Source organism: Brienomyrus brachyistius, chromosome 7 (assembly GCF_023856365.1).
Source record: "Brienomyrus brachyistius isolate T26 chromosome 7, BBRACH_0.4, whole genome shotgun sequence".
NCBI classification, from domain to species: domain Eukaryota; kingdom Metazoa; phylum Chordata; class Actinopteri; order Osteoglossiformes; family Mormyridae; genus Brienomyrus; species Brienomyrus brachyistius.
The window spans coordinates 27,825,012-27,839,644 of NC_064539.1; the positions used below are offsets into that span (position 1 = coordinate 27,825,012).

At 39.6% G+C, this 14,633-nt stretch overlaps 1 protein-coding gene across 2 annotated transcripts in view; it reads left to right on the forward strand.

The window, feature by feature from the left end:
* The window catches only part of xrcc4 (X-ray repair complementing defective repair in Chinese hamster cells 4), a 68,052-nt gene extending 56,502 nt beyond the window's left edge, over positions 1–11,550 (forward strand). For both annotated transcript variants that reach the window (XM_049019274.1, XM_049019273.1), the window contains one exon: positions 9,138–11,550. In XM_049019274.1, the coding sequence (XP_048875231.1) occupies positions 9,138–9,240 (103 nt within the window). In that variant the 3' untranslated portion in view covers positions 9,241–11,550. The remainder of the gene's footprint in view (positions 1–9,137) is intronic.
* The last annotated feature ends 3,083 nt before the right edge of the window (positions 11,551–14,633 follow it).

Here is a 14,633-nt window from a genome sequence, read left to right on the forward strand (position 1 = left end):
GCTGCTCAGCGTCACCTTCAGCCAGGATTAAACCAGGATTTAAAAATGCGGATTTGTTAAAAAATATAGAGTGGTCTCTTAATTTTTTCCATGGCTGTAAATGAAGAAAACAAAATTAATAAAAAATATGTGTACATATGTATATATATGTGTGTGTGTGTGTGTGTGTGTGTGTATATATATACACACACAGACCTGAGTGCATAGTAACCTTTTCTGATATGTACTTCTCCTACCTATGCTACATGAAACTTATCCTTTGTGAGTTTGGCAGGCTGGCCACATGCAGCTGCTGAAGAACTAAAAAAAAAACTCACTCTCTGAGGATAACTGTTTTCTTAGTCACTGTCCCAAGCAGAAAAGGCATGGAAAGTATTGTAATCTGAGGGAAATGACTAAAAAATGTGTCTGGCCAAGCCTGTAGGGACTCCTCCTAATTTTTTATTTTTTTGGATATTGCTGAAGAACTTGAAGCAGTGCTCCTGACACACATGTGATTGTACTGACTCAGTAAAATACAGCAAGCAGCAGTACATCTCACTTTCTGTCAGTATCACTGGGAATGCAGACCTCACTATCCCTGTATTTGTGTAACTGTAATGCTCCTAAATAGCTTCCAGATGGCAAAGAAGAAAGACCATGCAGTACAAATCAAATCATAAGTGTGCTTTCCCCTACAATACATTATAAACCAACACGAGGCATTCTCTGCCAGCTAGCATATGTGTCCATGCATCTGGAGACATCTGCATACATACAGTCAGTCCTGCTACCATGCAACCTAATGTGTTCCTAAAACACCTTGGATTCACAAAAATCGCATACGAAAACGCAATATCCAATGGGGAAAAATAGGGTTAGGGGAATACGTCGGCAAAGCTTAACTTAAGCTGAATGAAATGAATTGCATAGTAAATCATTGCTACTAGTGGTGTGTAATGTAATTATTTGCATTCAAAATAAATAATAATGATGCGTTAATTAACTATATTATAAACATCTCCTATGGGTCTTATAAGTTTCAGGAGAATTACCTGGTGACCACTCCAACCAAATGTCCTGAACTCGCTATCTTGTCGATTGCCGAGAGTCGGGATTAGTGAGTCACAGCCGTCCGTCAAGTGGCCGGACCTGAGCACAGCACAAATACAATGGATTACGGTCTACGGAGGGGCAATAAAGGCAACATGGCTACCGATTAGTCTACATGAAGCAAATATAAGTAAAGAAAAAAAGGTTAATATTTTTATATGGTGTTTGTCAAATATGTTTCTGATTTTTAAAATCTAAGACTTTGACCTGTGCAATGCATGGATGTGCAAATCGTTTAGATTCACTTGGCACTATCGTTCACCGTTTTTGCGTGTAGTAGTGTTTCTCACTATGACCATATCGCGTTGTACTTCATGTAGTGCTTTTCTCTCCATCTGAAAATTGCGCAAATACAAATGCAATTTGTATTTGGACTTAGATACTAATATGTTACGTACATATCAGATAATACTATGTTACGTACAGTACAGGTATTTCATTCCCTGTGGACTAACAAAATAGGAAATGTTGCCAAATTTTGATAAATGACTCTGCCTTGTTTTTTTTTAAATAGAACTACAGCCCATTAAGTAAGCATTGTGCTGACAGTGATACATGTCTCCAGTTAAGCTTTCAGAATTAAGAATAGGGCTTACTGTGGAATTATTGTCTTTTACCCTTTACTATAGTGTGAAACCTGGCAGGTGGGCTCCGGAGTTTGTTAGGAGACCCCCGCAGTACAAGAAACGTCACTAAGGTTTCTGGGGAACTCATTGATGTAGGACAAGGTTGCTAAGTCGTCATGAGCCTCAAATATTGCTGATTCAATCGCCTTCTGCGAAATCTGTCGCTAAATATGCGAGTGGTATTTCATAGCTAGTTCACATGAGCTTCCAGATTTCTTTATATTACGGACTTAAACCAGGGTGTATATACGTTATCTGATGTCCATCAAATAAAACTGTTCATCACAGGAGGGAGGTCTGTGGTTCTGTGGGTTAGAACTCTGTTCCTTTGATCAGAAGGTCTCTGGTTCAAATCCCGTAAGTAGAGTGATTTCACCGTTGGGCCCTTGAGCCAGCCCCTTAACCCCAAGTACTCCAAGGACTGTCTGACCTTGCTTTCTCAATTGTATTTTGCTTTGGATAGAAGCATCTGCTAAATGTAATTAAACGTCTTTTTCCCACTGCCAAATTTGTGCTATGTGTTGTTACTTCTAACAGGACACTATTGCAGTGCCATCCTGCTCCTCTGTGTGCCACATCCACAATGGAGATGTAGCTCGCTAACAAACATTAGCACATTCCTGTGGGAGCTAATCCAGCGTTCAGCATGTGCCACGGTGTCGTTCACCTCACCCCTCGACAGGCCTACCATGCAGCAGCCTGCTTACTTTTCACATGAGAAACGTCATACAGTTAGCAGTGATAGATGGCGGGGGTTTAACTTACGCCTTTTCCAGCCCAAAATTAATCGATAAGAAGGCAAGCTTTCAAGGGGTCGAGGTGCAGTTTTGAAAACTGCGGGCATCAAACTGACAGTGCCTGAATGAGGCTGGGGTGCGGAGTGGGGGGGGGGCTAATGCGGAACAGGTGATGCTGTTTCTGTTCCAAAGGCCTGGGAGCATTTTCCCCTTCAGTCCCTGCAAAGCAACAAAGCACTTTTTCTGAATTACAAGCTGAGGAATATTGGCCTTAATTGGACATTTATACCCACACGGACCATGTGAAATGAAAACGAAACCCCCCCCCCCATTGAGAACTTGTGAAACCAGTGACAGGCCGAAACGCACCTACCTTTTTGAAGAGCTTTTTAAATGGTTTTGTAGAGGAAGGACTTATTAATGCCAGATGAGCATGAAAACCTCGAGATAAAAAAGCATAAATAGCCATTCTATAAATCCTTTATGTTCATCTGTAATTGCTTCTTTTGGAGTATGCAGTAATGTCTTATTTATTTATTTCACATTTCCAAAATCAGCTTAGTGTAGCGTAATCAGCCAAAATCAGCTTTAAAACATGTGTGTACCCTAAAGCAATTTCAGAGTCACATTAGTGAATGGAGAACATATTCTGAGATCTAACCACGGCAGGTTACATCTTGTCTTATGTTACCTTCTTCCCCACATAGCATCAGTTATTTCATATGAAATTCAGATATTTAACTTCTGAGCCATTCCTGTTGATTGTCCCTTACTGTTATATTTCATGTTTTGTATTGAAAATAGTTGGCCATTAGATTCTTTGACCTGCAGATATATAGCAGCCTGTACTTTGGGGTCACTCCCCCCCCCCCCCCCCCCCACCAAAAAAAAAAAAACCTAATTTACCGTCCAGGAAACCTCTGTTTAATCTGCTATTTTATTTGTTATCCACGCACCAGAGAACAGATTATTGTCCATCAGGACTAACAAGCACAGTATCTCAATAGCTGGTAGTTTTAACCAGCTTCCTGTAGCGTTCCACTGTTGAATATCTTCTAACGTGAGAATTCAGTTTCATCATTTTGGCACATACCTGTCTTAGTGACATCCATCAGATTAGCAAGAAACCTGCGCTTGCTTGAGAAATCTGGCAATTTTCCATGTCCTCTGTCCTATAAATTGGGGCCCCCCATTCTTTCCCAGCGAGCCAAATTCCAGCAGAAATGCAAGGCAAACACCCAGGGCATCAGCTTCATTTGATTTGATTACTCTAGTTGTCGTTGTTTGTTTATCGTACCTGCATAGTTTACTATCATTGGGCAGAGCGCCATCGTCGACAACTGGCATGACTTTAGCCTTGTCCGTGGCATTTTTTAATGGACCTGCCTCGGTTCATTAAAAATTATTCCGACAGTTGTTCTCTCATGCATGGGGGAGCAGATGCAGCAGCTCTTTCGTAAAAAAACCCTCCTATCAAAAACAAATTAAAAAATCTCACAAACACAGGTTGCTGTGCTTTGTTGGTCCTGCCACAAGAAGAGTATATGGCAAATGGCATAAATTTCACTTCATTTCTGTTATTATTTGATACTGGCTCTCGCATCAGCCACATTGCAGCCATTTTTTTGTTCGTTTTTCCATCATAACTTAAACGACCTTCCACCATTTCAATTTCTCATGCGCTCAGCATCTTTAGCAGCGTTTCATGAAACACATACAGGTGCCATATGTAGTTTTGTGTTGCTGGTGATATCAGAAAGATTGTATTCAGCAATGAGATTCACTTTTGCTTGTGACTATGATTTTGCAGGACAGTTGTCACTGAGGTGGATATGGCATGCATGAGAGTAACGCTTTATATGAGCTACTCTGCAGACGACAGCTGTCTGAACGCATAGCAAGCATGTTAGCCTAGCACTGGCATGGTGCAATAAAATCAAGCAAAATCGCTGTTTCCTGTCAGAATTCCGTTATCTATTTGTGCCTTTTCTCCAGTTTTCACACATCCCACCTCACTCTCCTGTCAGGCTGCCCCAGCTTCTCAGATTTTTTCCTTACCTCCATATGCTTAGCCCAGGTATACATGCTGGCTTCGGCATAAAGCCTGGCAGTGCGCCTCAGGCTTGACTCTAGTGGGCATTATTATATTAACAGGTATCCACTGGCGTAGCCACTTGTACAGTATGAAAGGTTCAAGTCCTAAGAGTGTTTATGCTCCACTACCCTGAAGTATTATTACAATAACATTCCTACTGGTATAAATAATCCTTGACTGATCTGTATAAAATAGCATTATTTGCAGTGACAGAAAGTGATGCAGATGATGGTGACAGTAGCAACTGCGATAGCTTTGTTCATAGGACCTTTGCAGTGAAGGTGAATTTAGTCGAGTTTCGCCCTAAAGTGGACTGTGCGCTGCCAACACAACAAATAATGATGCAGTCTCCTCCCAGGTTTCACAGTCCCGCAGACGCCAAACCTTTCATTTTCTCCACTAATGACGAGTCCACCCTGGCTGCAGAATCACTGCTATGAGCCAAACTGTCTGATTGACTTTGGCACAGGCGAGTTGGAAGCAAAGTGTTAAATGCTGGGCTGTCTTACTAGAATGTTCCCGTCCGAGGCTCTCGCTCGGTATTTCGACATGTAACAAATGGATGAAATGTGCTCTCCGATCCATCTGATGTGGAGGGGAGAAAATCTAGCATTTTACATGCCCGTGATGCCTTCAAAACCAAAACTCATGTGGTTGGAGAAAAAAAAATATTCCAAAATTTTTGCCCTAATTGTGTGTAGAGAACAGAGGCATTTATCATTTCTCCCTCAGGTCAGAAGGAATTCGGAGCGCAATGGACAATCTTGCATTCATCTTTTCAGCTTTGGTTTGTTCAATTAATTAGTCATATGACAAAGAGTACTGACTTTGCTTCTAAAACACCACATGATCTTTTTTTTATTTTTATTTCTTTTAGGAATTATTAATTGAAAAAGAAGTTGAGGTGTCAAGCTGTTTAGGGAAGGACCATGAAACACTAGCTGACATAACAAAAGTAGTCAAACATTCCTGTTTGGAAATATCATTTATATAATTTTTCATTTTGTGTTCTTGATTGTACTACAAATTATGGAAGATTATCTGGAAATATGGGGGGAAATCCAGTTTTTGTATTACAGTTGCCTAAACTGTTTGCTGTACCTCTGAAATAATGTGCTTAAGTATATTTGTAAAAGATTATACTGTACATATTTAATAACATTTATTTAGCAAAACCATCTGGAAAGGTTGTGCATGGAAAAATTTGATAGGGAATAATCAGTCTTATTGGGGCCATAGGCTGTTACTGTCTTCCGTGTCTCCCCAGTGCATCTTGGGACAGCAGCCAGTGAATTGCTGTCATAGTGAGATAGACAAGGCAGCCCTCGGGCTCAATCAGCCACCATCAGTCATCAACATAACAGCCCACTCTCTGTGTCTATGCAGACTGCTTCTGTTGAGGAGTAAACCATCTCTCCCATACCTGCAATCACTGACCCTGTATCAACAATGGTAGTTTCTTTATTGTGTATGTAGATATGGAATCTTTTCAATCTTCTTCTCGTTTTGCTTTGCAGACTTTCAGGATATGTAATGTTAAAATCCACTGATATTCCAGCAGCCTATCCTGTTAATTGTTGCAGGGGGTACCGGAGCCTATGCCAGGCAGCATAGGGCATGAGGGAGGGGCACACCCTGGAGGAGATGCCGGTGAACTGTAGGGCACATATGCGCATACATACTCTACGGGCAATTTAGAGATGCCAGTTAACCTAGCTGCATGGCTTTGAGCTGTGGGAGGAAGCCCAATCGACACAGGCACAAAAAGCACCACAGAGAGCTGAGGCAGAATTCGAACCCCAAAACCAGAAGGTGAGAGCGATCATACTGCCCCATTACTACTATATATTTGATGCAACTCGATTTAAAGTACTAACAAAGCTGCTAGTGGAGTTTGTTCGCCTTTTCAGTGGCTGTATCTAATCCCTGCACGCTCCTCTCCGGTGTCAGAGCGAGATCAGTCAGGGATGGGGTCTTGCCTTCTGAGCAGGACAGCACACTTCTGCCTTTGCTGTAGCTCTCGCTTGAGAGTCTGTAGCATCTACAGTATGTATAGGAAAATAGCACAGACTCTGCAATCTTTGTTTGTATAGTTCAAGTACAGCATGTTTTTGAGTTTTGAGTATATTTCCCACCAAATAAGCACAGGCTATGTTTGTGTGTATTTACGTTCTGTGTGGCTCTGTAAGCAGAATCATTATAGCTGCGTGAATGTGAATTGTGTATTTGACATGTTGACTTAAAGATAGTACTTCAAGATACTTCAGTACTTTCCAGTTAAAACGCTCAACCGTTATATATTTTATTTCCCTACTCGGTTAATGGTGAGCAGTTGCGCTAAAAGTGCTTCCTGAAATACATTGTTTGGTTTACAGAAAAGCTTTTCAGGGAGTGTATGAAAGGTTTACCTACATACTATAAACTCCTCTCACGATGTGCAGAATTACTAAATCTCAAATGCAAATTGAAATAAAGAAGACAAATCTTGCCAAATGCCTCCACAGTAAAGTAATTATAGGAACGAACTGCTGGTCATGGTGTAGATCCTAGGAACCATTTATTACCAAAAAGGAAAGTTCCATCACTTCCATCATTAAACTTCGGAACCTCCTATTTGTAGTTTTCGTAACTGCCACTGAACTGTACATTGAAGAGGTTGTTAAACAATATATCATTCATACTACATAGTGGGGCTTACGTAGCTATCGATTTGTACCCTCTAATACTAGCCATATGCTCGTTTTAACAGTTTGACATTTTCCAACTGTTTTTGGAATGCGAAAGCCCCTTTTGAAGTCCTTTAAAGGGTCACATTGACGTGTGTCCCGGTAATGTTGATTAGGTTAATAATCAATTGTTGATTAATAAGCCTCCTGGTCAGGTTTTACCACTTCACAAGGCACCTGGTGCTTGACCCCTTCATTCTCAAAGAAACAGAGGTCACTATGGGGACAAATGAGGTCCCTCATTTGCATTCATGCATTTACCACACATGTATGAGCCCATAAACCTTGAGAAACGTCTTCTCGTCAAACCTGTGCAAATTTGAAAGTTATTAACTCTTGAAATACTAGAAGCATGCATGACGTTTTTAAAATCATGTCATAAAAATACTGGTGACCTCTTCTTCCTCAATACTGCTGATTTAATCCACGGTCAGTCTATAAAGCAACTTTGTTCGTTTAAAGCAGAGTCATATCACTGCTCAAAAGGTTTGGAAGAATCCTCTCTAATGTTCGCAAATGATAGCGTTACCCCCGAATCATCATCTTTGCAGATGGAACTGATTCAGCATTTAAGAGTTGGCCTGGAATCATTTAGCTGCAGACGCCTGTAGCCGAATGAGATGATTGTATTTTGGCCTGTAGGCCAGAAACAAATCCTGCAACCAAATAAGTATCATCAAATAGTTCCGATATATTTCCATTCAGACTGCATATTCTTTAGGATCTGGAGCAATGCTCATATGCCGCTACAAATGAACTTGCATATCTGCACTGATGCTGCTGAGTGTGTCTGCCCTGAATTACATCTGTACATGGCATTTAGTCACTTGTAAACATAGTGTGTTCTGTATAATAGCAGGATATTGTATTTGAGCCATTTTCCCATGACAAGCACATATTGCCTCATACATCTGCTGCCCCTCAATAAAAATATTTAGTAGAATGTAAGGCCTTCCTTTGCAGGCTATAAGATACATGATTTCAGATTTTATGGGCAAACTAAGCAATAAATATGCTTTCTTATTCCTGTACCCAATCTCGTTGACATTACTTGAAATATAGTTGACTCATGTTAATATTCAGCCTGAGTAGTTAATCACTGTGCTTGTCAGTTGGGATGAATACATGTAAATGAGGATTAAGATCATAAAGTATATGTACCAAGACTCCAGAGTTCTTTATTGTCAATACGTCCATGTACACAGTGCATTGAAATATCTTTTCCCGTGTGCCTCTATGGTGCCATAAACACATAAATACAAACAGAAAAACAGTAAACGCACATCATCAACAAGACGACATAATATGATAAGATACAAATGTAAAAAGTGTACAAGTGTTCCATCCTCAGTTGTAATTATTGCACTGGTGATAAGCTTGAGCTCTGAACCCTTCTTATTCTCTTTTCTTAAATTTAAAGTGTTAAATTGAAATTGAAAAAGGGGGAAAACCATATTTGGTTGCTATAAATCGACTCCTGGAAACCTGAGGGTGGTGACTGTGTGCACAATGTACCAACAAAGCGTTTTAGCATCTCCGTCTTTTCATTCCTCGTATATTGGCCTGCTGTGTACCTTGTGAGTATGTGCTGTGTGCACTGCAGTAGAGACGAGAATGACTATTCATCCATCCATCCATTTATTTTGTGAAACCTCTTAAGCTATTCAGGGTAGCGGGGGCTCCGAAGCCAATCCCGGGGGCTACAGGCGTAAGGCAGGGAACAACCCAGGATGGCACAGGAGAATTTAACCTTAATTTGAAAGCGCAGTGTATATTCTCAGCCCAGTGAGTGATTGAACTTCACACCCTTCTGCTTTCATCCACTTTCTCTCTCTCTCTGTGGTTTGTTCACTGTTTCTAGGAAGGAGACAAAACAAGATCCACTTCTTATTCGGGAAGAAGAAAACGCTGCAGCCAAAGCCCGGGTTGATCCTGAGGCAGATGACCTGTTTGATGACTTCTAAGGAATGTTTGTACAAAGGAGATGTGGATTTTGTAACTGTACTTTCTTTGTCTATTGATTATCTGTGTAATCCAGGTTACACCTGATAAAAAAATGAATGCTAAATTTAACAAGTGTGTGTGTGTGTGTGTGTGTGTTTTTTTGTAAAGGAATCATATGTTAATGAATTGTGCTCTATATTGTGTTGATTAATGCTTATTCATCTTCCAGCTGCTTGTCTAGTACAGGGTTGTGGGATTAATTCTTAGTACTGAAGATACTTTCATTGTTTGTTATAATCGTATGTTGCATGTTGCCTCCAAGATTTAACCGATGTGAAATGAAGCATGCAAAATGACATTGGATGATTTAGCTGTTTATTTAATATGTAGTAGGTACAATTTTTTAAAAAGAAGAAAACATGCTGCAATCATACTTACTGTTGGTTGCATAATAAATAATGACTTCATGCCAAGTGACCAAACTTCAATGCCACACAGAAGCCTTTGGTATTCAGTGAGTTCTGCAAGTCCAACATTACTCTGGTTTCCAGGGAACAGGGCTTTAATGAAAATGTATTGCTCATTCTAGATGAGGTTGAAAGGGTCATTTCTTGACCTAAATATCATACTTCCTATTCTGGGATTAGGAACTGATCCTGTTTCATACATCACCGATATACCAGAATTCGTCAGGGAGCAGGCTGTTCTGTGTCTAAAAGTTGCCATTGGAGTTAATTTTGTCTTGGAATTATACAGATACATTGTGGAATTGTGGAAATGTCTGTGCCTATGTGGATTCAGTTCACAAAAATCTAACATCAAATTTTCAAGCACCCAACACCAGCTCTTGACGTGACGAAGACTTATGTTAGACTGCTTAACCAGGGAAAGGACATTGCTAAGTTAAAGATAAAGTTTCTCTCAAATAAATTTACTCTTCTATAACCATTAGCGTGTCAGCACTAATAGCTTTTGTTTTTTAAGAAAATAACTAAATGGCTGGATCGTTATTTACTGAAAACACATTGGCTAATAAATGAGTAATAACATAAAAATTATCATCTGTAACACAGACAGGCCAACATTTAGCAGATTTAACCCACTCTGACTGGATGTGTACATAGTAGATTTATAATACTGGAAGATTCCACAATGACTCAGAGGTAAATGCTGACTATAAATTATATTTTACTGAAGTGGAAGTAGGCCTACGTAGGAACATAGGCCTACGTAAAATCCCCTTACCAGGACCGGTTATGTATGATTTTTGCATGTTTGCCAAGAACAGCATGCACCTCACTAGGTTTCATTTTTTGTCACATAAACTTCCGATTATAACTGTCAAGTAATGCATTCCCTTTTATTCAGAAAAAAACATGCACAGATAGAATGTAATCTTAATATCTTAAGAGAAACGTTGACGGATCTCAATTCAATTCAAAAAAATTTATTTGTCCCTGAGAGGCTATTTAAAAGGCATAGAGATATATTACAACGGAGGATGTATTTCATTGCAGAGCTGATTATAACTAAGCCAAAAGAGCCCTAAATATGTGCTGGTGGCACCATTTCATCCTAAGGCTTATGAAAAACAATAATACAGGGGGATGCATTATATGACAAGCCCAATTTTCTAGTTGCCGAGATTTGCATCATCACCCATTTTTCCAGCCATGATGCCTGAAGCGTATCTGAAATTTTCACTGTTAAGCCAAAACTGCCTAAAACACATGCTGGTAACTCCATTTGATTCAAAAGTGTGTAAAAACAATGGATTGTTTAAGCTGACATCATTGTCAAAGTACGCATAAACGTAAAAGAAGGGGCGTCCATATTACCAGGGAAAGTGTTAGACAATCATGACTATCGACTATCGTGTGTTTGGCTGTAGTAACAACCATAAGAAAAAATCCAAATCTACGCATATTTTTGTAAAAATAGGCAAAGAAACAAGAACTAATAGGAAGATAACAAAGTTTTATTAAAAACCATCGATCGAAAGAACTTGAATGACGATACTGTCAGGAGTGGTAGGATCTGTGTCCTGAACATTTCCTTACAGGCAGGTTAGATCCACACAAATGTACTTTTTTTTTACATAAATATATTTCAAACTACAATTTATCTTTCAGGAATAATATGCGAAGTCAGTCAAAAATATGATGCCGATTATTGACTACATCATAAGCAGTTAAGGTATGTATGTACCGGTGCCTTCCATATTAGGGGTATAGAAGTGTCATAATTGATGATGAAATGTTAAAAACATCCTGTACTCCCTAGTGAGTTTTTATCTGTAATATCTTGAAATAAAATTAATACAATTCTTACAGTGTGTTGTGCTTTATCAAACATATGCCCTTGAGTTATACCTTTTAATTAACTATCAGTACGTAATTAACCCAGTTTGATAGAGGTCTTGCTAATGCTGCAGGTATTTTTCACTTAGTATCTTCATGCTGAAAATTTGCTTTTAAGTGCATATAAATGATTATGACAATTATTCACTTATTGATATTATTCTGTGTACATATAGTCTTTGCATGCATGACAGAGAGCCTTAGACAGAAGGTAACAGAAATGCATAATGCTAGTTCACGTTTTCTTAATATAAAACTCAATTTCATTACGTAAAGTCTTAGGCCGCAGTTTTGATATGAAGTCAATGTCTGCAATTAATACAGGTTTAACTTTACTGGATGGTATCGTCCAGTACACTAGTCCCAGTCACAGTGGTCCTCTCTTTTGCATGTCACGACCTCTACGTAAAAGAGAAGAGACTCACTAGGAAACACATTAATGTTTTTTTTACATCTCATCACCAATTATGTCACTTTTATATCCCTTTCTTAGAAGGCAATGGTATGCATGTATATTAATAGGTAATTAAAAGGTATGTATTAAACCCGATAACAGCTTTTGATGCAATCAGTAATCGCAGTCATATTTTTGAGTTAGCATAGCATTCCCAAAACATAAACTGCAGTTTGAAATATGTTTACTGCATTTAGAAAAGTAAATCTGTGTGTCTCTAACCTGCCTGTAAGGAAATGCTAGGACTACCTAACAGTATCGTTGTTCAAGTCCTTTGGATTCATGCCTTTTGGCTGAGCTTTCCATCGCCCTTCCATTACTTCTTTGGTTTCTGTACCTTGAGTTTTACAAACTGAAGGTATACAAAAGAAACATAGACTGGGTTTTTTCTTTCTGATGTAATTACAGCCAGACACAAAACAGTGCACAGTTACACTCGTCTAACACATTCCCTGGTAAAATGGCTGCCACGTGGTTTTCGTTTAGGCGTGCTGCGACAATGACGTCATCGTAATACAACCCAATCAGCAACGCATGGATTGATAATAAAGGATAAGGAACGCACTATTAATTACTTACATTTGGGGGGGGCGGGGGGTGTTCCCAGTCCCCACCCAGTCCCCACCCCCCATTTTCGACGTACCATACCACGTGGGTATTTTGCACTAGAACATCTAGTTTGTTTTCACCATCTGATTGCATTAAAGATCTATGAATGACAGGCCAGTGTAGCGGGATGCTGCACAGTCGAACCTGTAAGCCAGTGATCACGAACTGGCTGACTGGCGCGATCGCTCCCTCCTCCCCCGCCCCCTAAACGCAGTGAACTCTGGCTTTGTGTTGCTAATGGAATTTGGCCCTCGGGGAAAAATAGTCGCGGACCCCTGGTGTAGCCTTTCAGCTTTTATGTCTAAGAGGCACGTGTTAAAAGCTCTTTTTAAGCGTTTTTACAGTTAGCGGTGTCAGGATTATTTCATTTTAGCGTTGTTAGAGTTTAGAGACGAGGTTGCCAACTTTGGTCAGCTGGCTGGAGTGAGATGTTCAGTTCTAGACAAGTATGCACAAGCATTTACATGTATGTAAGAGTTTTATTACCTTGTAAATAGTCTATTGGGTTTGCAAACTACTCCAGCGCTATAAATGTAGCTAATTTTAGGGTTATAATGGAATAATATAGATTTTCCGTAAGATTTCTTAGCTTGAGTGTCACGCCACATGCGTTAGAGTTGGCAGCCCCGTAGAGATATGAAAGTGTGTGTGTGTGTGTGTGTGTGTACTGTTTCCCCTTACAATTAACACCGAGTAACTTTAAAACGTAATTATTAGTATCAGTAATGGAATTGGATTCTTTGTGATTCTGCAAAGCTGCAATACTGCGGACAACATTCAGTTCTCGAAACAGAAAAAAGACAATTTACTTGAGAAACCGAATGCAATGTTTCCCATTTGTATAACTTCCAAGTCATGTAACTGTAAATCGAATGTTTTCCGAAGAAAAACGAGACTCTGGGACATAAATCAAACCGGAATGAATAAGCAGATGTGGGCTACTATAGAGAAAATGGGACTTTTGTGTCGTTTTAACAATAGAGTAATCCGAAACACACAAATGCCAATAAAATAAATGGTACAGTACGGCGTGGATCTCGCAGATATGGCTCCGAAATGCGAGATTGTGATTCTGCTGATTTTCCGGTCTTTTACTTTATTCTGATCCAAATCCTGCCTCATTGATTTATGCCGTCCGTACGTTTCACTGTGTTACGGTCTCTCCCCCGTGTGGAAAGCACAGGGAACGTGCATGATGCCACATACGACGCTTTGCATGTCATATACAAGCAGCATTTACCTAACAGTGTCTCCAGGAGTAATCAAATATGTGTTTTGTTTATATTCGGTGCATGAATACGCTACTTATGTGCAGATCTTACTTAGGCCTATACAGGTTATGTATGAAGTCGGGGATGACAGGCATAGTGTGTTATTTTATGCAACTGGAACAAGTTTTTACCCCCCTAAAAAATGGAATTAATTTACTGCAAAATAATCTTGGCCTTATACGCCCCCATTGCATCGCCGGTGGATATAATCTTTATGTAGATTATAATTCCAATAGACTCGTCATCTTTAACAGGGCCGGGCTATACATAATTACAAAATTATAGATATAGGCGACAGACATTTCTTTAGATCGACTGAATAATCTAGTAGCAGTGAGTAGAGTCCCTTAAAAGTTGTAGAACATTATACTCAAATGATTTTCTTTAGTGCTTTATACTAAATACATTATATTGTGTCTATGTGTTCTATGTGTCTATATATATATGTTTGGCACTTCAGTATTATCCTTTGAACACAGTCAGAAATCACAGGTTGAACTGAGCAGGTTTATCGGAACGCGGCTGCCGTGTTATAGGTTCGAGCCCCGCGAAACTCGCACTTATAAGATGTATGACTGAGGCTAAATGGACCCTGTAAAGTGCCGATGTATCTTACGGCGATGCTGATTGGACGAGATGCTATTGAAATTCGGGATGCACGAGCGTGGGCCACGCCTACGATGACGAAAGAAGGTTGTAAATAGATTTTGAACTTAGCC